Source organism: Caloenas nicobarica, chromosome Z (assembly GCF_036013445.1).
Source record: "Caloenas nicobarica isolate bCalNic1 chromosome Z, bCalNic1.hap1, whole genome shotgun sequence".
Lineage (NCBI taxonomy): Eukaryota > Metazoa > Chordata > Aves > Columbiformes > Columbidae > Caloenas > Caloenas nicobarica.
In genome coordinates, this window is record NC_088284.1 from 22,717,814 (window position 1) to 22,743,016 (window position 25,203).

The following is a 25,203-nucleotide window of genomic DNA, read 5'->3' on the forward strand; positions in this document are numbered from 1 at the left end:
GTATATGAAGGGTTATCAGATAGAGATGCTGCTTTTCCATGGGGGCTTCATCCAGGCTCCACTAGGATAAATTCAAGTAAATTTCCGCAGCAGTGGCATTTTCTTGCTGTTACTGGAGTGGATAAGCCCTGGAAAGTGAAAAAAATACAAAAGAAAAATTAAGAAGGCATGGCAGGGTGAGGAAAAACTGAAGTGCTCTTACTTCTGCAAGAGCATCCCTACAAAAACCCAGCTATTGTGTCATTGAAACTAAGGGCCGTGTGTGATCTCAGGAAGTCTTTCACAGGCAGGACCATACCAAAATTGGCTAAAACTGGTATTTAGATCTATAAAATGATTTCCAGTGCAACACCTGATACACAAAAACCAGAATAACTACAGAAGTGGAGACTGAAGATTGATTATAAAAATTAAACCTTATGAACATCACCCTGATTCTGGAGTGTCTTTTCCTATTGAAGCTGGTGACTCAGCTCTGGTCCAGTGTATATGACACCAAGATGGGCCAAGGATCTCTCAAAAGTCTTGTTCAGAGGACAGAAGCTGTGAGAGAGAAGATACGGAAAAGTTAAACGTTTTTCCAGTAAGCTCTCCTCACAGCTTTGTGCCAGCCCCAGTCAGCACAGCCAAGCCTTGATTTATATGTCTTAAAAACACTGAGCAGGTCCCAAAGCAGACTGTGTCCCTGGAGAGGACTAGATGGATTAAGATAAAAATTCCTTGGCAATATTCAGCCTCTTTGGGAAAAGAAAAGCTGAATAGCAAGGCAGAGAGAGAAGAGATGTACAGTAGCAGACAGACTGACTGACTCCTTTGGCTGCTGAATTGAGTGGAAGTGCATTTTCTGTGGTAATTGCTGGATATCTGAGTATTTCATCTAACATGAAGGTAAGACAATTACTTACTTAATTTGTACTGATGAAGTGAATATAGTGAGTGAAATGAAATATTAATTTATATGGAGAAATACTTAGCTGAAAATGTAATTGGGCAGTATTGCAAGAAGGAAGAAAAGTAAAGAACAAGAGCTTGCACAACAAAGCTGAGGAAAGTCAGTATGATGCTGTCCTTTATTTCTTAAGCTGACTAATGTAAAGATTGCAGAAAGTTGGAAAAGCTACATGAGCTAATGGAGAAAGCAGAAAAGTGGAGTAAGTTTGCTTTTGCTTCTCTTTTATTCAGGTGCTGGGGATTTTTCTGTTGCTGGAAGTTTCAGGCTTCTTTCCCATTTTTTCCAGGTGAATATTTCTTCAGTAAATTACATGCTAAAAGCTAGGCATATGTAATCTAACAGACAGCTTCTGGTGCATGACATGGGACAGGGCTTGAAGGGGTTTTCAGATGTATTTAGTGGGAGAGAAGACACTGTTTGGTGTCAGCACTGCTGTCAGTGGTGACAGGAGCGAGGCATCAAGATGTCCCTTACCTCTGCCTGGAGGAGTCAGCTGCCCTTTGGGAGGAAAGCACATGGCAGTGGTGTGAGCCACAGCTGCTCACATCTGCCAAATGGGGCAGCTGACCCCAAGCCAGCCCTGATCCCCGGGGGCAGGTTGCACCCCGTGTGCCTCCCAGGAACACACAGGCTGTTTGGGAGCTCTGCCCCACGCCATGGCACGCACAGCCCCTGGCAGCCCCTTCCCGACTCTGAGCATGGTCTGGCCTCTCCTGCTTCGCCACTGAAGCTGGGCTTTGAAGCTGGCACGAGGTTGCACAGAGTTCTTGCTGATCTTCAGACTAGGTTGATGTGTCTCGTTTCTTCTGTTGTTCCATGACCAGAAAGCCCAAGTAGGAACTGCTTTCATTCCTACACATGACAAGCAAATCCCAATGGTTTTAGAAGGGGTCTGATCATGGACCTTATTTTTATTGGAGACTTATTTTGCTGTCTAGGATAGTTTTGCACTAATACTCATGGATGGCATTCCCTCATGATTTTTTTTCTTTTATAATGCAAAAAAATACTACCGGCACAGCCCATCCCGTCCAGTCCATTGCCGCTGGAATTCTTTTGGCCCTTGGTCCGAGTGTGATGGCTGTACTCAAAAACAGGTATAGATGGACGCACTTTTTCTCTACCATGACTTCACAAGACTATGCTTTTTTCCCCATAATTGAGGAGCCACTATATCTTTAAAATCACAAATCAAGTGTCAGCAGAAGCCTCAGAAGAACAAGAAGGAGCAACAACAAAGAATTCAGAATGGAAATCCTCCAGTGTATCTCCTTTTTGTTCCCTTTCAAAACTATGATATTCATATTATAAAATAATTTGAGCACTTTTCAGTTTGGTGATAGTTCCAAAAAGCTCAACTGAACTGTTTGGTAAACTGAGACATTCCTCTGTTGATGCTGGTTTGTACCAATTCCATTGATTTTCCATTAGAGGAGTCAAGTCTCAAGGAAAGAAAACTTGGTTGCAAAATATTATCTTAAATAAAAATAAATTGATGATTTTTAAAGTGCAACTCTCTTGATGTGCAAGCCACTTACTTGTGATTTTCTTTCTCATTTACTTTGATGTTGCATCAATTAGGGAGAGAATAGTCAAAATTAAAGATGCACCATGAGACTGTCCTTATTATTTTTAGAAGCAAAAAGTAGCCCACTTGATGTTAGATTTTATCATCTTCCTTGATGGCATTGTTTACTTTGAAGAACTTTAGGAAATTCATATTAAAAATGTAAAATAAAACTGGAATTTGTCAGCAGCTTTCTCTTGGTTTCAGTTATGTATGAGATTTTTGAACAAACCAGCCAAGGTTATGGTTCAGTCTAAAGAGCTTATAGACAAAATAGTTGTCTTTCTATTAACTTGAGAGTTTTTTAACATATTGTGGTAATACCAAGTGGTGTTGTTCTCAGAAAAAATGGTGAACGTCTCATTTCCTTATAGCAGTAGGATGGTAGCATTGTCTTGACACCAGTAAACTAGTCCTGCTCTGCATTTGGATTTTATAAGATCTCCCTTGATTTTCGTTCAGATTCGGAGACGGACAGTAGCAATTTATGGCCAGTATGGGGGAAACCCCTGCTCTGGGGCTGCCTTTGAAACCAGACCATGCACCCCAACAAGGGGCTGCCCAACAGAGGATGGCTGTGGTGATCGGTTCAGGTGTTTCTCAGGTACCATTCAAGACCTTTTTCACCGTTTTCTGGTCATAAAGTTAAGAATCTAACCTTGTTATCTTTGAAGTTCAGTAAATGGGTAATGGCTTTGCAAGAGCCCTGACCTACACATAAATTTGATTTAGCGGGATTTTTGCTTTTTTTCAACCTACTACAGGTTTTAATTTCATCTGAAGTGTTGCAAAGCTTTGCAGATAATACTCTGTAGCCCTGGTAGCCTCTTTAAGTCGTTCTGGTTTACTAATTTGCCCCAGAGTACAGTTTTTTTCATTATGAGAAGGTAATGGAGGAGGCAACCTTAGATCACAGAATCACAGAATGTTAGGGATTGGAAGGGGCCTCAAAAGATCATCTAGTCCAATCCCCGTGCTGGAGCAGGAACACCTGGATGAGGTTACACAGGAAGGTGTCCAGGTGGGTTTTGAATGTCTCCAGAGAAGGAGACTCCACAACCTCCCTGGGCAGCCTGTTCAAGTGCTCTGTTACCTTCACTGAGAAGAAATTTCTTCTCAAATTTAAGTGGAACCTCCTGTGTTCCAGTTTGAACCCATTACCCCTTGTCCTATCATTGGTTGTCACCGAGAAGAGCCTGGCTCCATCCTTGTGACACTCACACTTTATATATTTATAAACATTGATGAGGTCACCCCTCAGTCTCCTCTTCTCCAAGCTAAAGAGACCCAGCTCCTTGAGCCTTTCCTCATAAGGGAGATGCTCCACTCCCTTCATCATCTTTGTGGCTCTGCGCTGGACTCTTTCCAGCAGTCCCCTGTCCTTCTTGAACAGAGGGGCCCAGAACTGGACACAATATTCCAGATGAGGTCTCACCAGGGCAGAGTAGAGGGCCAGGAGAACCTCTCTGGACCTACTAACCACCCCCCTTCTAATACACCCCAGGATGCCATTGGCCTTCTTGGCCACAAGGGCACAGTGCTGGCTCATGGTCATCCTGCTGTCCACCAGGACCCCCAGGTCCCTTTCCCCTACACTGCTCTCTAACAGGTCATTCCCCAACTTATACTGGAACCTGGGGTTGTTCCTGCCCAGATGCAAGACTCTACACTTGCCCTTGTTATATTTCATTAAATTTTTCCCTGCCCAACTCTCCAGCCTGTCCAGGTCTCTCTGGATGGCAGCACAGCCCTCTGGCGTGTCAGCCACTCCTCCCAGCTTGGTGTCATCAACAAACTTGCTGACAGTGCATTCTATTCCCTCATCCAAGTCGTTGATGAATATATTGAACAATACTGGCCCCAATGATGCCATTGTTAGATGCCATTGTTCAAGGCTGTTTTAGGCTATATCCAAACATCTTGGAAATCGCTTGGATCATAGAAACTAATGCTCCCTAAAATAGTGGTAGTATCCAAGCAGCTTCCATTACCTTCACAAAAAAAACACATTACCTCAGTAGGTAGATATTTTTTCACAGAGGAATATGATAAACATGTTTTGGTGCTACCAGTGAGATAATCATAGTTAATCACAAATGATAGGGTCAAAGGATGAAAGCTCAGAAAATAAATCTAGAAGTCAAATGTTTCATTAATGTATCACAAACCTTGAATGGCTGTGATTCCCTCAAGTGTACTAAGCACTATTTCTTTCTGTCTACATTTACTGTTGTTTCATAAGACCTCCTGGGTCTAGACTCTTCATCATGTAAGTGGACAAGCTAATTAACATAGTACATAAGTGAGACTTTTTCTTTGGTTTTAGATTGTTTCTTTTCAAATGAACAAACTCTACTCCTTTCCCCATGCACTTTTGTTCTGATTTAGGTCAGTGTATTAGCAGATCTCTTGTGTGCAATGGAGATCAGGATTGTGAGGAAGATGGTGCAGATGAAGATCGATGTGAAGAGAAGACAACTGTATGCGATACTGATAAAACACCACCGAATTCAGAACTTACAGGAACAGGGTAACGTTCTGTGCTGGGCTCAGTAATACTGGTGCCAAACACGTTTACATTTTTGTTGTATTTACAAGCTCTGGCTCTACGGACAGACTCACTGAGCCTATGGGAAAACATCCCACGTGCAAAAGTGCAAAAGTAGAACAGCCTGCACCATGTCAGTGGCTCAGTGCAGCCAGGATGCATGTGCCCCTTAATCTGAAGCAGAGAATAAAGCTTTTTATCTTTCATTCCTGCTATTTAAAAACATATTTTAAGATGTGAAATGAAATGTCAACCAAAAAAACCATAATCATCAGCATGGAAAAATGAGCCAGCAATGCTTATTCTTTTCATTCATTGGTATTGCATTTAGTACAGTCGATCCGTATGGATTTCTGTTTATACATCCTATCTGCAACCTAGCAAAATAACTATCCTAAGTTTCTTTAGCATAGTTGTATCACTTGGTATGTGATACAATTCACATCTAATACAAAAACATTTTGGAATTCATGCCCTGTTGTTTCTGTGTTGCATTAACTGCTGCAACAATAAAATGTAATAAAATCAGTTATGATAGATATGAATGTCTTAAAGTTAAGAGGTACTGACATGTTCATTTTTGTTGACAAACCAAGAGCAACATTTTGCTTTCTATATTTTAAAATGCTGTGCACAATGAAGTCTATGAATCGATATCCCCTTTTCTTGGGTAAATAAGTTCATCATCTTAATCTGTAGATACAGCATTCAGTTATAATGGCTCTGTAATTTTCAGCTCCTGTAATATAATTTGCTGCCTCTCTGTCTTAATGATCTTCCATGTTTTTCTTCTCATAGCTTTGATGCCATTACTGGTGAGACTAGGGGAAGAGTCATTCACACAAAAAGCTTTGGAGGGCAATGCAGAAAGATCTTCAGTGGTGATGGGAGAGAATACTACAGGCTGAGTGAAAGCGTTCTTGCTTATACTTTCCAAGTATGTTTCCACTACGCACAGCTTTATATTTAGGGTCATGATTCAAACTGGGAGAGTAATGCGCAGCTTGTAGGGCCTCTTGGCAGGTAGGTTTCCCTAAATGCAGCTGAAGAACACCTGTTCCCTTCATGAAGTCTCTTATTATTTTGAAATACAAACTGGTGTATATCTGGCTAAAATGGAAGGAAAAAAAATGTAGTTCCTTGGATGTGATTTCTAATTCTTGCACAGTTAGACTGAATGTAAAGCCATCTCTTTAGCATAAGTAGTGGCCTGTTTCACCCTTAGAAGTTTTATGTGCACAAGGCTCCGTGGTGCTTTGTGGATACCTTCCAGATATATGCTTTGTTTGAAGTCACCGCCTCAGAGATTTGGGTTGTCTTACACTTATAAAAAGCATAGCAAGCAATCTGTAATGTAATTTACTTCATAGTGTAAGTACTTAATATACAGTTGTATAAAATATATGTATATGTAATGTTTTTCTAGTATCGTGTGGTACTTTTTATGAAGTCTGAAACGGATTCAGCCTGAAAAGCACATTGGATTTTTTGCTTCAGGAAGGACTTGCTCTATGCTATAAGTTACCATTTTAAACATCTTTCATAAGACTTTTTTTACAGAATTCTATCTTTCATCTTCTAGGTTAAAATTCAAAATGATTTCAGTTATGAGTTTTTCAACAGCAGCTGGTCTTATATGAAACACACAGAGAGGTATGAAAATTCAAACAGTGGACACCATTATTCACAGAATAAAATTCTGCAACACAGTCAAAAGGTGTGTAAAATTTGTCACTGTGGCTCAGTATTTTGCATAAATATTTTCATCATTTTTCTTCATGTGCTTTTATAGTGAGATGAAACTATTTATATTATCAAGATAGTTTTGGCACAAAGCATAAAACACTAACAAAGAGATCACTGGTTTGGTTATTAATTAAGAAGTGTTGGCCGCTGTTTTTTACTTTCTCCATTTTACCTCTTTATTAGTAATTTATTTATTTACTAGCTGTTTTCCTCCTTATTTGAGGAAGAAAACCATTCACTTCTTTTCATAATTTATTGTCAGGCATTGGAACAGGCTGCCCAGGGAACTGCTGGAGTCACCATCTCTTGAGGGGTTCAAAAGATGTGGAGATGAGGTTCTTATGGACATGGTTTAGTGGTGGACTTGGCAGTGTCAGGTTAACGGTTGGACTTGATGATCTTAAAGGTCTTTTCCAAACGAAATGATTCTATGATTCTATGAATTTCTTCCAATGATTTACTGCACTTTTTTTTTTCCTATTACCTCTGTCAGCATCTTAGAGTGACAAAAAAATGAAATAATTCTGTGGTTAAAGCTAATTTATTTTATAACACAATTTCCACTAGTAGAACTCCATTAAGATGAAGATCTGGTGTGTTAAACAGCGAGGAGGTCACAGTGCTTATGCCTTTGACTTGTTTAAAAAGGAACATTAGATAAACAGTCTGAGATAACTCTCAATTATGAAGTATCAATTCTATCTTATAGCAAATAAAATCAAGTCATGAATTTTGTGGCCCCCAAGCTGACAGAGGGCAAACTCATTTTACCACACTAACGAGGAAGAATTTTGAGACTTAGCATAACAAAGTTCGAAAGCAACTTTGAGAGGCTGAGGTGACCATTATTGTATAGGCATATAGGATTTTATAACTCAGCAGCAGCCTCAAAATGCCTGGAGCCCGTTACAAAGAAAGGCTTCTCTTGGCAAGAAAGGGTACAAAGAAGTACTCTCTAGAGCCCCTGATTTGCTTTCAGACAAGGCTGGTTAACCTGCTGCTGCAAGGCTTCCAGTGTTGGAAACCCCGAGTAGCTTTGAAGAGCGATATTTTCCTTTCTTATTTGTCCTTACGCTAGCTTTCAGGTACACAGGAGGAAAATAAATCATACAGCAATTATAAATGAAGGTCTGAAAGATGTTTCCTAACTTCAGGATGTTCATTTTGCCTTCACCAAATTGTTTAGATATGTCTAACAGCTCTGTAAGAGCTGTTGGTTAGTAGATAATATAATGTGCATGTCATCTGGCTAGTGGAAACCACCCTGACAGTGACACGGAGCATGACTGACATATTTTCCTTCCCCCAGAGCAGGCAACTGATGGTTGTTGAGAACAGTGTGGAAGTTGCTCAGTTTATTAACAACCGCCCAGACTTTCTCACTCTCGCGGAGCCCTTCTGGAAGGAACTGGCCAGCCTTCCAACTGTCTATGACTACAACATCTACCGAAGACTTATTGAACATTTTGGGACTCATTTCTTACACTCAGGATCTCTAGGAGGACATTACAAAGTTATCTTTTATATGGATACTGACAAAATGAAAGCAGAAGGTAGAGTACTATAGTATTTGTTACGAGAAACAAAGTGAGTAAACAAATACAAAAAATTATTTGCATGTTCTCCCTGCTGATATCTAAAATCAAATAAGAGGCTTTACTAGTCACCACGTTCTCTTCATAGGGAAAATTTAAAAGGTTAGAAAAAGAGACCAAACCACAACATTCAGTTCTAGATCCACATCTTCGACCTGCAGTGCTGTGGGTGGCAAAGATTTGATGGTTGATTCAGGACCTCATCAGGCTAAACTTGAATTCTACTGCCAATCTAAATCTCAAGTAGTGTTAAAGCTTAAAAGTTATTTGAAGATGTAGGTTGGGTAAAACTGTGTAAAGCAGAAAAAATTACAGAGTGAACACCAGAGTGATATGTACGATGGTACTCAGTGGGGAGCAGTGCTGTAGGATTAGGGGTTGCTGAGAAAAGAGATGAAAGAAACAATAAGCTTTTTCCAGATACACATCCCATCTGTCAGCCTCCGTCCACAGACTTGAGCAGTGTATGTACCTTCCCACAGGACGTGCTAGTTAGTTGCCTTCTAATTTAGGGATAATACTTCATGCTTCTTTTCTTTCTAAAACACATCTCAAGACAATGAGAAACTTGGAAATTAATCCAATGCACTTTCTGTGTACAGTATTTTTAATGGATTGATTATCTGCAGGTTTGAGCATAACAGACATGTATGAGTGCACCACATCAGGCTGGAATGCATTCATTGTGAAAAAGAAAAAAGTAAAGTGCTCCAAACTGGATGAACTGCTACAGACTTCTTCAGGTAAATGTTCAACAATGACTTGTACAGTTGTCATGTCTCCATCTTTCCATCATCTCCTCCTAAATAGCTGTCAAAGTGAGGAGCAGATGTTAATAGCTCTGTTGAACTTGGTGTTAACATGCTGAACCCAGACACCAGGTGTCTAGTTTAAAAGGCCCTCTAACCACCCATCAGTCATTACAAATGCTTTCCCAGTAACTAGTACCTTTCTGGACATCCTAAGTCAGGGCTGCTAAGACACCTGCAAAAACAGATACTTCCTATATATTATCCATATAGGAAGTCTCGATCCAGGCACAGACGTTGATCTGCACCAATGAGTCCTTTCACTGCTTGCTAGTATAGTTTTTGTATATATTGTTTCTATTTCCATTTGTAAATATAGCAACACTCATGTTTTCTGTGCTTCCCATCCTTAATCTACAGGAAGCAGTGGTAATAATATTAAAGGAGATCCCTACATAGAAGGAGGAAGCCCAGGTGCTGTTGCTGGCCTTAGTTATCTAGAGCTGAATAATCCTGCTGGGAACAGTCAGAGATACTCCTTTTGGGCCAGATCAGTGACAGACTATCCCAGAGTAATTAAACAAAAGGTAAGGCTATTTTCTTGAAGCAGAGATGAGCAGATGGGATCACCTCAAGGGAGAAATGATTGAGCTATAGCTGATGAATAATCGGGCTGTAGTCTGCAATCATTTTGTTTTCAGATCACTTTATAAAAAAAGAAAATAAAAATTCACAGGAAAATTCCATGAGGCTAAAATGATCAGCTGCATTTTACATTACAAAATGTGCTCATAAACTCTTATATCCCAACTATAACTATTTAATATAAATGTTTCTCTACTGTGTGTAGCTAACACCATTGTATGAGCTGGTAAAGGAAGTGCCCTGTTCCACCGTCAAAAAGCATTACCTAAAACAAGCCATTGAAGAATATATGGCTGAAAATGATCCCTGCAAATGTCAGCCTTGCCAGAATGGTGGTGAGGCAGCTGTGGAAGGAACTCAATGTGTGTGTTACTGCAAGCCTTACACCTTCGGAGCAGCTTGTGAGCTGGGAACTCTTGTGCAAGATCAGCCAGGTCAGCACTGTTTAAACTTGTGAGAGTTTGGAAGTGGCAAAGTGTGCTCTCCTACTTCCAGAGTGCATCTGCCCCAGTGCATAACCCGAGTTGGCTGCTCAGGTCAGATATCACTGCAGATACGCAGCATGCGGAGGGTTATCCTAAGCCTGAGTCTTTGCTTAATATGCCCGAACAGCACTTAACAAAAAACTGTTTTTATTATTGTTGCTAAATGCAATTCACAATGCTAACCACTAAAAAGGTGACCTTCTAGAAATCAATATATGTAGTAAATGAATAGGTATCAATAACTTCATCAGTTTTTACTCTTTAATTTTTCTGATTATTTATATTTGGTGAGTCTAAGAGATTATAAAAATAGCTAACTTACAGAATCCATGGAATTATGCTTAAGTAAAAGAGGAGTTTGAGTAAGATTAGATCATTGCAATCTGGAAGTCTTTTAAGGTCACAGTTTGGACCATCACTAGATTTTTTTCTTAGACAACGAAAACCCTGCAAAGTAGTTTAATATGAAATATTCCCAAATTTTGCATAGGTGTTGTTGATGGACACTGGAGCTGCTGGTCTTCCTGGAGTCCTTGTTCAGGGGGAAGGAAATCAAGGACTCGAACCTGCAACAATCCCTCCCCGCATGGTGGAGGGAAGGCTTGCATAGGTGAGCAGCGTGAAAGCAGAACATGTGAAGATGAGGAGTTGCAGCATTTGCGGTAAGAAGAAATAAAAACCAAAACAGTTGGAGCACAACTATAGGAAGGTTTAAAACATTTCTTTCAGAAGGGTGCCTAAGCTATTGAATTCAGGGACACTGTCACTTACTGAGCTTCCATATTTAAGTTGAAAAAAAATGAAATTCCAAAGCTGTGAATCTGATACAAGGTAAGACTAGAAAATGGTGTAAAAGCCAGTAAACTTGGCACTATTCTATTTAGCATTCTCTCTGATAGCCTGGTGGTGCGTAATAGTGATGTAAATGAGACGCATAATAATCTTGAAAACGGGCTTCACTGAGAAGAGTAGAATTTTTAAAGGAAGGGAGGCTAAATTCAAACTAAATCGTACTTTTGTTTGCTTCATAGCTTGATTGAACCACACTGTTTTGATTTATCCATAACTCCTACAGAATTCTGTTTGCCTCCTCCTCTCTTGGAAAATGGATTTGTTCAAGTAAGTTATTTCTTGTACTCTATTACAAGCAAGTTATTTCTAGTACTCTGTTATCTGTCTTATCTGTACCTGCAGTGTCTCTATTACAGCTGATACAGATATTCACTTGCAAATATGTATTTATCGTGGTAAGCTTAGTATCAGAGCTACTGTATAGCAGCTCTCCCAGCATTTCTCTCTGACTGAAGTTTACATGACATTAGCCAAGACTTCTTACTAAAAATAAAATTTAAAAAAGTCTGAACCCCCAAACTGGAACAAAATCTTTGCTTTTCTGGACCATGGTACCTACAGAGAAAAGTAATCTATTTGTCTTTTACCCTATACACATATTAAAAATTTTGTCTGCCACGTGAATTACATATTAAAGCACAAGAAACCAGAGAAAAAACAGCACAGAAAGTGAACTGTGGAAAATCCCCCAGCAAGTCTACAGCAAAAGTATAAACAGATTTTAGGAATCTTCACTCTACACTCCGTAACTTACCATTGCACTTCCTTGTTCCCTGGTGAAAATATGATCTGGCAAAGTATTTGACTGACTATAACTTGGGCCTATTTAACACGGGAGACTAAATCCCTCCCTTGGAGGAATGAATTATGCCTTCTCTATATTACGAGGCCATCTGGATACCTTCCTGTGTAACCTCACCTAGGTGTTCCTGCTCCAGCAGGGGGATTGGACTAGATGATCTTTTGAGGTCCCTTCCAATCCCTAACATTCTGTGACTCTGTGATTCTGTGATTTTTGCTCAATAAATAGATAAAAGGATTAGTTCAAAATCCGTTAGTCGTCTGCACAACTGCAACCTGAGGCAAGATCCAAAATTGTGTGTCCCTCTTTTGCCAGTGATTTTTTTTTTTTGGTAATCAATAGTTGCCTCCCATATTGATATTTTTGGTTCACAAACTAAAGTTAAAACCCTGCAATTTGTGTAATGCTCTCAATTTTTCATAAGATCTCTCGTTAGAACAGATTGGGATGTAAAATGAGAAAAAAAACCCCATGTCCTCAAGCCCAGCCCTTCTGAGTGACCATATCACATTAGCCTTCAGCAAGCTGATAACATGCCCTCCTAAAAATTCGCAAAGCCATATACTCCCCACCAGTCCCCTTGGAAGGCTGTTCAGGAGCTTATGTTCCCCGCTTAATGCTTGATGGCAGACATATTTGCAGTCAGTCTGTCACTGGCAGGAGAGCACTGCTCCATCACTGATATACCACTGCCAGACCCCGGTCAGAAGGTACCACCAGCTCTAACTCTCCCTTTGCTAAGTTCAGATAGCCTGCAAGTTCTGCATTCTACCAGCTTAGTTACATCATTGTCTCCGTTTTGATGACATTTACTGACTACTGATAATCAGAGTTGCCCCAGTATTCCAGACACTCTCATCAGTGGCATTAGTACTTCTCACTGTCCTCAGCTACTGCCTCCCAGAATTAAAGGGAGTTCAATGCTGCTGGTGGTTCTTAGATTGTATATCAAAAATTTCAGCTGTTCCTTTTCTTTCAGAATGCTGAAAACTCATATCCTGTGGGGAAAAGCATTGTTTATGCTTGCAGACATGGATATTCTCTTGTTGGTGATCCTGTTGCAAAGTGTGGCAGTAATTTGCAGTGGCAAGTTGGAGACAGATATTGCAAGGGTATGTCTAAATGATTCTTGTTTTGAAATGCAGCTCCATTCCTGAATTCCAGTGAAACATCTCTGAATGTCTGCTTTCAAATGACAAAGGTGGAGAAATACACACCTGCGTTTCCCAGTTCCTAGACATAATTAAGTCTAAACTGACCTTTATTTTCAATCCAGATGCTGTAATATTGAAATAGAAATGTGTCCATGAAGTCTGGTTTTACGGAAGGCTAGAAGTGAGGGAGACTAAACTCTAGTCCAAGAATTACTTCTTGTGGAAACAAACTTGGCTGCTTAATTCAGTCCTGTGGCTATGTCCAAGAACCATGAGGATGAGTCTACGGCTAAAACAAACTGAAGAAAAGGTCCAGTGGGCAGCACTGGGAAACAACAAACTTCTCAAGTAACCACCTTATGATAAGAACACAACTCCAGGGATCACTTTACATATTGGATAATCACCCCATTTCACTCTTTTCCTCTAATCAAGTCAATAACCATTAGGGTGGTGTTTTGGGTTTTTTTGTGTTTTGTTTCGTTTTGTTTTGTTTTGTTTTGTTGCCCCTGCACATATTATTTGTGAGTCAGCTTTGAGTGTGATCAGGGAATTTTCAGACCTGTAGTTCAATGCCATCCTTTCCTTCATCCTAAGAACACAGAAGCCCTCTTCAAGCTAGGGCTGGACCTGCAGTCAGTAGGAGAAGATATTGTCACTGTGTCCTTGGTGTTGCATGTTTGGCTGGTGTGATGAGTTAATATCCTGTGCTAACATGATTGATATGATTCTACAGGAAAATCAGCTAAACTTACCATTCAGTTTGTTAAGGAATGTAGGAGAAGATAAAACATGTGATTGCTTTCTGCAACCCACTGATTAACTGTGGCTGTCTCAAATGCTTCAATTCTTAGAAACCGCTTGTCTCCTGCCTGTCCTGGAACGGAGTTTGCAGGGAGAGCCATGGAAACCTGTGTATGAGATTGGTGAGAGAATAACTCTGTCCTGTCCTCATGGCATGCACTTGGAAGGGTCACGCTCTATTTTGTGTGAGCCCAGCCTCAAGTGGTCTCCTGACATGAAAACTATCCAGTGCAAGAGACCAGGTAAGACATTGCAGTCCTCCAAACGCAATGCAGGAGTTTCTTTCCTGGACAGACTATGGCTGTTGTAGATAAGATATAGGCAGCGCTTATAGCTGATACAGTGATAGAGAAGCCATACTTGTATCACCAGCAGGAAGCGCAGAAAACATGAGCGTATGTTTTCTGTGGGTTGTCCAAAAAAGATGCCGTAAGACATTTCTTCTGAGGTTTCCTTATGTCTTTTTGCTTCCCACTCCCCTATTTCTATCAAATATTGTCACTAAAAATGCTTTAAGAGCTTACCTGGGATGTACACTGCCTATTCTGTCACCCAAGTATACTTCACTTTTCACCCATGTTGTGTAACACCGTCACCATGTGAGCTGCACCTTAGAGATGTGGCTTTTCTGTCTGGAAGCTGTTCAGTGCACCATGGCCTCTCATGGCAGAGAAGGACAGAGCTGGATTACTCCTTTTGTCATCTGACCCTCACATGGCTGATATGGGGTACTGGCAGCAGCTGACAAAGGGGGTTACAGGCTATAGCAGGCAGCAGCTCTAAGTCATCTTTTCCAGCTGTGGAAGGCAGACAACACTTTCTTCTGTGCACTCCTGTGTTACTGGTCAGTGACATGCAGACATCCAAGCGGCTTGCTGCTTCAGGCCAGTCACATCCTCACTTGAGGTCCCAAATGTTCTCATAACCCTGGGGAGACCCTTGTTTGGGGACAACAGTCACTGCTGTAGAAGACCAGGCGTGGATCCTATGTTTCATGTCTGTGCTCTCTTTATCGGCCAACTGCTGCCTGAGGTTGCCTGACCTGAAGGAAGAGGCAGGTGACAGTCAGGCTTAGACCTCAAAAGGCAACTGTCCTGTGAGATTCCCAGTGTAGAAGTTGTCCGCCCTGTGTCATACCCACGTACTCGGGAACCGTAAGGATTTCAGAAGGAGTAACATAGCTGTACCTGAACAGCTCACTGCTGCTGAAGTGCTATAGTATCAGTGCTGAAGTACTGTTGCCAATTACTCCTTAGGCTGAGTGACTGTTTTTCTTCATTTTTTGTTATATCATGTATTCAAATTCCAGTAATAATTAGAACCAATTTCAAATGCTTCCATCTTTAGAAAAAGCTTGTACCTGGTTCTATGGGAGCATTACACCAGAACAAAAGTTTTAAGAAAGGCAAAGCCAAAACAAACAAACAAACAAAAAGGGACAACAATTACGTTAGAATAATGATTATTAATAGAACAACAATGTAAAAAAAGGCAAGGAATATGAAATAAGAAGCATAAAAATTAAGAAGATATGTATACCTAAGATACAGCAGCAAACATACATTTGGATTTAGTCAGCAGTAGTGTCAGTGACAAGCAACTATGCAACCAACAGCCCCAGTGGTGGAGACAATGCAGAGATTTTTGGTGGAAATTTCCCCTCTGGAAGGAGGCTGGGCTACGTCTGCTGTCTGTATTGCAATACGCTGCAACTCTTCTTTTTTTTTTTTTTTTCTTTTCTCTGACAATTTCTGTCGGTCTCTATAGGGAGATTTTTTAAACTTTTTATTTAAAGGCAATGATGTTCACAAGTATTAAAGTTTCATGTTAAAGTAGGAAATAACAGACACCTAATCTAAAACACAGATCAGGATAAAGCTCTCTCATTTGCCTGTACAGATTCAGCAAAGTCTTGCCATTACTTGATCCAGAAATCTCCAGAGGAATGTTTAGCAAAGGCCTATTTCATTTTCAAGCTTGGAATACAACTCAGCACTCAAAGAACATTACATGCACAACCGTAAAAATTCCCCAAGAATCACTATTGCTTCTACCTTGAAAGTTAGTGCAGATTGAGAGCTAAGGATGGAACTTGCAGTTTTCATTACCATAAGTGTATAAAGATATTCAGGTTCACATTTCTACATAGAAATTTGGAACCTCAGGTTCAAGAGTGAAGCCAGTAACTCTGAAACGTAATGATAAAGCCGTTGCCAGCTATGATTCAACACTGCTAAGTTTAGCAGCAACAAACGGCTGCTGCAGAAATAAGATGAATGTTTAAGTTTGAACATAGTAGCTGTCTCCTTCCATCTGACACCTGACCAGCAGATAAATTACTGACCAGTATCTTTGCAAAGTGTATCATATCTTTTTAATAGTGTTGATTCCTTCCATGCAGTAGATACTTTTATTGAACACGAAGGATGTGAATTTATGTCATGGTGTACGGTTCAGTGCCTTTTAAGATCAACTGATAGGATACTTTCAGAGTCCTTTACCAGCCCTTGTACTTCTGACCCTTAATAGCACTGTCTGTGTTCTTTTACTTCAGTGCCGAGTGTGAAACCAGAAGTGACAGAGCCTAAATGTCAGCCCTGGGAGAAAGTGCATCAGTCGCAATGTGTATGCAAAATGCCCTATGAGTGTGGGTAAGTTCGCGCTGAATTTGGCAATGACTTTCTCACTTTATTCAAGACCAATTAAATTTTGTACGTCTTCGGTCCATGACAGATGAGAAAGCTTTACTCATATGAGAAGGAGGCATTGTACTTTGTTTGCTTTACAGCTCAATCAATGTCCTGTTCATCACTTACCTGCCTTGTCAGAGCTGTCAGTGGGTTTTAGCAGTGACGAAATTTGGTTGGATGACAGAAGGTGAAGGGATAATTTCAGCTCCACTTGAGCTGTGAAATAGATGGAAAAAGATGAAATGATATTTTGAAGATTTAGAAGATTGAGGAAAAGTCAGAACAGAGGCCCCTGGGACATAAACCATCAAAGCAGTAAGCTACTGAAATAAAGCAGAATTATTTTTCCTACTGAGAGACTGGGGAGTTATGAAAGGCACAAAAATCTAATGTCCCATTTACACAGCAGTTTGCACAGACCAGTCACATCACCTTTCCTGGCCTCATAACTTGCAGACCAGAGTTTATTGTTTCCTGTTTGATCTAAGCCTATATTCTGCATCAAGCAATGCAGGAGAGATGTAAGGAAATTAGTAACTCTCTCAGTTCTTTGCTAAACATGGAGGTAACAGAACCAAAACAGAGGAGTGACAAGAAGACACCTGAGACCGCCTGGCACTGATGGCCAGGTGTGCCAAAGAGCTCAACACTCAGCACCTGGGCTGTTTTTCATAGACTGCATGAAGTCTGCTGTAAAGCCATCACAGTGAGTGTGTGCTCTGGATATGAAATCTGGCCAGGTTTATGTCACAGCAGGAACTGAGCAGTTCAGAAATTGTAGGATAAGACACCACATTTGCCTTTTTCTCCTATAGCAGGCAGAAGAAACTTTTAAGTCATCTCAAGTTATATCAAGGTAGCAGAACTTCTCAGTGGAGTAAGTATGCTTTCCATCAGCCACATAGTCCAAGGGTGCCCTGCACAGTGACTCTGGTTCTAAGCCAAAATTAGCACACTTTGAACATCTCAAAATTAAAATTGCTGAGCTTAATTCAGGTTTTGTACACCCACTGGGCAGTTGCCTAGGATCTGAGGCCATTGTCTTGCATGTGAAAATAAGTGCCAGGTTTGTAACAGCTCTGCTAAGACTCTATTCCTATCCTCAAACATCTAAATATTTTAAGTACTCTGGTCCTGCCCTTTTTTTCCCAATACTCATTAAAGCAAGGCAACAAACCCTCGTGTGGTTCATGGATGTATTGAGCTTAGTTATATAGAAGACAAGGGGAGTCCACAACGCTAGGAAAGACCATCAGCAGAGTCACGATAACCTTGGAAGTTAAATGAATTACACTTAGTTACGTGTTCAGGCATCAGTTATAATTAATCTACTACTTGCTTGTTTCTATTTTTAAAAATTATGTTCAAAATGGCAGGAAGATAGATAACAGTCATTTCTGTTCCCTGATGCCATCTTTTCACTCTGTCTGTTGAAATAACACATCTAATAATAGAAGGATAAATCATAAGCTGTCACAGCAGACTAATCTGCCAGCCTGTTAAGGCTGTAGGAGAAAGGCAAGTAAGCAGATCTTGGTCTTTCCTCAGAGATTAGAAGTAACTTGGCTTGCTTCGGCAGTGGCTTGCAGCAGCAGCCTCTGCTCAGAAGAGAGCTGGGAACAGATCATGTGGGAATTCAGGAACACCATTGTTTCAAACCCATCCTACCTCCTTTCGGTTTCCAAGAGGCCAGCAACCGAGACTTCCCAGGACAGCACAAGAACCTCACAACAGGCTCATGAAGGTTAATTTGTCCCTCATGATGTGGTGCCTTAGGCTACATCTGTCCACATCTGTTAGAGCAAGGGAACAATCTTGGGCACCAGAGCTGCTGAATTGCTAAAGCAGCTTTGGCAGTGGTGAACTCCTGGATGATTCCTAGACACAGCACAGGAGTTGCTAGGGCCAGGGGACATTCTGGTCTTTTTGGGACAAATAGCTTAACAGTATGGACACCAGCTCTTTCGTATGAACTGGCCTTAGTGCAAGGAAGAGGTTGGAGTACAGTTAGTGTATTAATAAAGATGAAACCTCAGCCTCCAGTAACTGAATACTATCTCCACAGTGAAATGTGAGATTTGATATTTTTTAAGTATCGTAACCTCTTTTTTTCTCCACATTTATTTGTGTAGCATCTATGTGTCTCTTAAGAGTTGACCTATGTTATATTAAAACTTAGGGCCTTGAATATAGTTTTAAGGAGTTAAAATCATTTCCAGCATGCTGAATTTTTCACTTTTTACTTTCACTGGAAGTTGCCTGCCTCTCATTGTAGGTGAAAGGGAGAGAAGATATTTGCTGACTTACACCTGCTATTTAATTTCTCACAATATGTGCTTTAGTAAAAGCTTGTTCTTACCCAAGCCTTCTTTTTCAGGTAAAAGGTATTGAATTCCTCACATTCGCTTTTCACAAGGACTCTTTCTTGCCTCTAATAATTTTTATTGCACTCCTGTGATGCTTCTAGCCCTGTCATAACCTTTCTCAGCAATGATTGCAAGTTATTAATTTCTCTATGAGTACAGATTCTCCATCCTTTTTCTTATGCATCTGAACATGTTGACTTCCACTGGCTTTCTTCCAGCTATAGCAAATATGTGAAGCACTCTCAAGACACTTTGAGGGATTATACTGTAGCTAGAGATTGGCAACATGGACCATGAGCTCCTTGGGTTGAACCTTCAGCAGCTGTTTAAATTAGCCTCCATCCCCCACTTTAGCTGTTGTGAAAGTGGTGCAAAGCAGACAGATCAGTGCACTTGTGTCTGGCCTTAATCTTTTCAGCTATATCAAACTGCTTTGTATACAAGTTTTTGCCTTAAGACTCAGATATTGAGATTTATCACTCAGGCAAATAAAGAAGGCCTCTGAACAATTTTAGACGTAATAAACAACTTAATTACAGATTAGAGGCTTTCCCTGGGTCACACTTTGTTCTTCCAAATTTAAGATAATATTTAAAGGTGAAGTTTTCTTATACCTCTGTCTGTAAAAATAACTTTCACATTATAAATCAGTGCACCACTAATTCATAGGCTGTGCAGCCAGACAAGCAAACAATAGAATGCAGATAAACGCACAGGCTTCCCTTGTCAACTGCTTGGTCTTGCGTATCCATTGGTCTGCCCACTTGTTGTGCCTCAGAATAAGCAAGTTAACCTCATTTTCTATGTTAACAAAAGAACATTCAGGAAAATTCAGGCAACAAACTTTGCTAGGGATTTAGTGGCTGGTATTTTGACTGAGCACACTAGTGAGGGAACCACCGTAGTTGAGGGTGCTAACTTAAGCAGGAGATGTAATACAGTTACTATTATATGAAGACATATTTGGTTGCAGGTAGATGCAGTGAAGTTTTCAGGCTCAGTAGGTGAACTCTGGGCCAAATTTTAAATATCCTAAAGGTGCACTATGTTACAGGTAGTTTAAACTTCTGTAAATCCAGCTCTTTTAAGAGGCTTCAAAAGCATCTCTCAAAGAAGCATTCTTAAAGTTTGGAGCGGGCACTTTTCCTCAGTGCCTTACTTGTAGATCTATCAAAACCCACTTCCTAGTTCCCAGGGGAATAAAAGAAAAATTACTATAACACTTGTCCAGCAAGCAAGATTTGAGCCAAGAATTTCTTACCACGCTTTCCTTCTTCCAAATTCCTCTTCCCAACTCTGACAAGCCACTTTCACAGGGAGTTACCCTCCCCTTCAGGCAGCCTTGTGAAGCTCATTAGGGCCATTTGCCCATTCCTTGTTGGCCTCTCCTCCCCTCAAAACAACTGTTTAGCTGAGACTGACTGTGAGAACTGATCCATTAGACACTGAAAGCCTCTGTGGGAGGGTTTGTGAGCTCAAAACGAGGAACTGTGCTGAAAATAAGCCTTTGGTGCCATATTTCAAAGCCCTCCATCCTCTGGGAGCACATCTGTGCTCTCTCATTCCCTGCACAGCACCTTACCTGTGGCTGTAAAGTGCATCCAGGGGAACACAGGCATGCAGCAAACACTGTTTGAGGTTATCCAAGAATCGTTATTACCACTTCTACCAGCTAATTTTTGTGGGTGTTAGAACAATATCTGAGCTTCAAGAAATAAACAAGCAAATTCCCTGGGTAAACAGAGTGTTTTATTCATAAAATTTCTGTGGAGACCTATGCACATTTCCAGAAATATCTTTGGTGTCTGATGTTGAATCATAACATTTTATTTAGTAAAGGCTGACGCTTTTAAAGGACAGCAAAGATCTTTAAGTACATTCTCATGTCTTATAATTAAGAAATACTTATAAATTAGATTAATATATGTGCATACGTGTATATATAATTATATGTATATGAAATATTTTCTGTGTATGTACTTAGGTACAAGCATGTGTAGCGTATTAGAGAATAATTCAGGTCTGCAGTATTTTTAACTGAAGTCTCGCTCTCACTGCTACTGAGTTCAATGGCAAATCACAGAATCACAGAATCACAGAATGGTCGGGGTTGGAAGTGACGTCTGGAGATCATCTGGTCCAACCCACCTGCCAAAGCAGGTTCACCTAGAACAGATCACACAGGAATGTGTCCAGGCGGGTTTTGAATGTCTCCAGAGAAGGAGACTCCACAACCTCTCTGGGCAGCCTGTTCCAGGGCTCTGGCAACCTCAAAGTAAAAAGTTTTTCTTCATATTCAGATGGAACCTCCTGTGCTTCAGTCTGTGCCCATTGCCCCTCATCCTATCGTTGGGCACCACTGAAAAGAGTCTGGCCCATCCTCTTGACATCCACCCTTGAGATAAGTATTGATGAGGGGACAGATCCTGGCCCTGCTGAGGTGCAGCAACCTGTAGGAAAGAAAGGAGTCTGAATTATTCCTATGTCTATGTCTTGACTTCCCTTGCTGCACTCTTAGAATGCATTTCAATGAGTGAGGTAATTTGAACTGGACCTTGAATGTTTTCCAGTCCTTCAGCTCCTTTTAAGAGGTACGAGATAAAGCATATTTAAATAGCATGATCTCTGCTTTCATTTTCAGTCCTTCCCTGGACACCTGTGCTACAGATCAAAGAACCAAGAGAAACACACCTTTAACTGTTTGCAAGATGCATGCCTTGGAGTGCATGGGCAGAAAATACTCTCTTACTAATGCAGAAAACTGCAAAATACCTCAGGCAGCTGATATATCATGTGGATCATGCCGCGCGTGGGAAAAATGCAATGGTAAGAGATTCTTCACAATTGTAAGCAAAATTGTTTATATGACCAAAATGAAATCTTTATCCCCATTTACTCATTAAGCGTAGGTCTGTCCTGGTATGGTGTCTCCAGACTCTCACAGGAGCACCAGGCACTACTAAGCTCTTCAAACCATCAGCTCAGTGTTTCGTGTCCAAAACCAGCAGGAAGCTCATAGGAAAAAACACCCCAGAGGATATCATAACAAAATGCACCATCTCCAGGAAAACCTTATTCCTAGTCCTTGTTAAGAGGGTTACCTGTTGGTCCCCTGGAAATTTTGCGTGAAACCCTTTCCCTACTCTTTTTTCACTGTATCCACCTATTTTAAATTCCTTAACCCAGTAACTGTGGCGGTCCTTACTGCTGACAGGAATAGCTAATCCTTTTCTGAAATTTGCAGAGCAGTCTCCTCAGCAGTATCTTGTAGCAAGGAATTGAATGTCTTATTCTACACTATCTAGGAAAGCCACTTACTTTTGTTTGTACTTCACTGCATATTCCATTTTCTCATATTATGACGAAAGGTGACTGTCTCTTGCCTCAGAGGAAATAGTCTCAGTCTTTTGCAATCTGTCTGCAGTGCAAGTTTTTTCAAGTGCCCTGATATAATTTCCCTGAGTGTCCTACACTACATTGCGTTTAATGGAGGGTTGCCAGAAATGGGAAGATAAAGAAGTAAATTAGATTTTTAGAAGTGCCCCAGATAGAGGCACAGTTATTGTCGTATTTTGAAAACAAAAAAGATCACTTGATAGGAGTTAATCTGTTTTGTCTAACAGGGTTGAACAGACAGAAATAATAACAGCAACAAAAAAAAGATAATCGAAACCGGCTGGAGCTTCAGCAGAAACAAACATAGGCAAAAAAAAAATAAACATACAACACCAAAACAAAGACGAAGTTATGAAAAATAAATTGCAGATGAGACCTTCTTCTTATCTGTTTATTTAGCTGCTGTCACTGAAACAACTACGCACATTTATTTGTAGGAGTAGATCCTTTAATCTTAGTGAAACATCCCATATGTAATTAAAGATGCTGGCTGTGTCTGTGTGATCTATTTGTTGCTGTTCAAGGACAGATCTCTCATCTTACATGTTATGTGGGCTCTGGAGTGGTAGATACATGAATCAGTTCAAGCAGTAACATCAGAGAAATCTTTGAGAGCAATATCTCAAGCACCTTGAGCAAGCTTTTCCCACAAGCACAATCACCCTCTCTGAGCAGAGAATGCCCCATCAGAGCACCACTCGTTTCCACTTCTAGCTTTTCCACTGAACCTGAGTATCAGCTCATGTTACTTCTGGATAGGAAAAAAAATCATAAAATGACAGAATAGTTCGTGTTGGAAGGGACCTTCAAAGCTTATCTAGTCCAGCCCCCTGCAATGAGCAGGGACATTTTCAACCGGATCAGGTTGCTCAGAGCCCCGTCCAGCCCAGCCTGGAATGTCTCCAGGGATGGGGCATCCACCACCTCTCTGGGCAATGGTTCCAGTGTTTCACTACCGTAACTGTAAAAAATCTTTTCCTTACATCTAGCCTGAATCTTCCCTCTTTTAGTTTAAAACCATTACCCCTTGTCCTATTGCAACAGGCCCTGCTAAAAAGGTTAGGTTATGGTTGGACTCGATGATCCTGAGGGTCGCTTCCAAACAAAATGATTCTATGAAAAAGTCTGTCCCCATCTATCTGAGAGGCCCCTTTTAAGTACTGAAAGGCCACAATAAGGTCTCCCCGGAGCCTTCTCTTCTCCAGGCTGAACAACCCCAGCTCTCTCAGCCTTTACTCACAGGAGAAGTGTTCCAGCCCTCTGATCATTTTTGTGGCCCTCTCTGGACCCTCTCTAACAGGCCCCTGTCTTTTGTTGTGCTGAGCAGCCTGCAGAGAAACTGCCGTCAATCCTACAGTTTTGCTGGAAACATTTTAGTCTGGTTTTTGTTGATTCGGATGCCGTCCTAAGTGTTTTTCCTCTGTGTTTTTGCACAGTGCAATCCAACAGCTGTGTTTGTGACGAAGATGGGTCATGCGATGAGGGAGGCATCCAGGTCTGTGCTGAAGTGAGCGGCTCTGCTGCCCGTCGGACCATGACCGAGTGCGAGGCTGGGCGGCTCAGATGCCAGGGGGAGAGTCTCACCCTTGTCAGCATAAGGCCCTGCGATGTACAGAGCAAATAATATATGTTACGGTTCATCTTGCCTATTGCCATGGGATATGTCTAAATGTGTCAACTCTGGGGCAGGACACACTTTGAACCTTGCTCTATCAAATGCAAGCTGTGCTGTGAAGTCCACTGCAGCGGATGGGGCTGTGTGCATCAGCTCTGGCCAGCTCTGAATCAGGGCCCAAGGCTCTTCCTCGGGCAGAGCTGCACTCACCACTACTGCTCATGACAGGGCTCCTTGCTGAGGCCCTGGATATAGCACTGCAAGTTTACTTCACATTTCCACCAGAATCAAAAAACGTTGCTGAGGTGTGATTGCCAAAATAGCATTTATAGTGATGGATCACAGTGTCTGACATTGTAAATACATTTTTCTTAAGGCCACACAAATGTATGCATGCACTGAGTAGATTTAGATTTTAAAAAACCCCAAAGAACAAAAAACAAAAAACCAAAACAACAACAACAAAAAGAAAGAATAGGCTCTGCAGAGTAAGAGGTATGATTCTTCTTTTTTAATAAAGTATCTTCTTCCTCCTGTGCTTGTTCAGTTGAGCAAACAGTACATGCACCATTGAGCCTGTCATTGAGCCTGAAGCTCTTAAAGGTCAAAACAATGTGCATTAATAGTAAAGCCAGCTTAAAGTAATGAGAAGCGTTCTATGCTCGCAGCTTCTTGTACACAGAACCACATAATGAAAAATCACCATTTTACATTGCCATAACTATCATCATGAGCTACATTTGTAAGCACAGGTAACTCAGTTGTATTTGTCACGTGCATTTAAGTTTGTGCCAAGACCAGTTTGCTTACAGACCATTGCACACAGAGGCCTTCTACCACAGAAAAACTTTCTTGAAGGCAGCGGTTAGGGAATGTATATCTTCACAGAAATGGAGACACTCTGCACGCAATCCTCTTGGAGATACCTTTGGACAATTTCCTAAGCCTGTTCCTAAATAAAAGAGGTCTCTTACACTCTTTCCTTACACAGCTAAGCATGCTGTCTAGTGTAGTCAGGGAGGGACATCTTTGCTGGCATATGATATACCTTGCAAGTCTATTCAGGTACCCATTCTTGCAGTCTGATCCCTTCTGCCTAGTCTCAGATGCAAATAGGACAAAGGGTTGGAGAGCAGGTGGATGGTCAGCCAAGTGGAGCATTATCAGTAGGATGCCTGTATTCCTTCTATGTGACAGATTTTATTTCTTACTATCAATAAATACCTACCAGATAAAA

General features: G+C 40.9%; 1 protein-coding gene across 1 annotated transcript; it reads left to right on the forward strand.

The window, feature by feature from the left end:
• The first annotated feature begins 718 nt into the window (after positions 1 to 718).
• Positions 719 to 25,203, forward strand: C7 (complement C7). Its single transcript, XM_065656111.1, has 18 exons — positions 719 to 888; positions 1,183 to 1,238; positions 1,974 to 2,049; positions 2,982 to 3,123; positions 4,908 to 5,049; positions 5,866 to 6,004; positions 6,650 to 6,784; positions 8,123 to 8,366; positions 9,038 to 9,151; positions 9,578 to 9,744; positions 10,008 to 10,236; positions 10,778 to 10,949; positions 11,319 to 11,406; positions 12,921 to 13,053; positions 13,950 to 14,141; positions 16,454 to 16,550; positions 21,597 to 21,781; positions 23,788 to 25,203. Exons 1-18 carry the CDS (start codon positions 883 to 885, stop codon positions 23,973 to 23,975), a joined length of 2,505 nt encoding a protein of 834 aa, XP_065512183.1. The 5' UTR covers positions 719 to 882; the 3' UTR covers positions 23,976 to 25,203.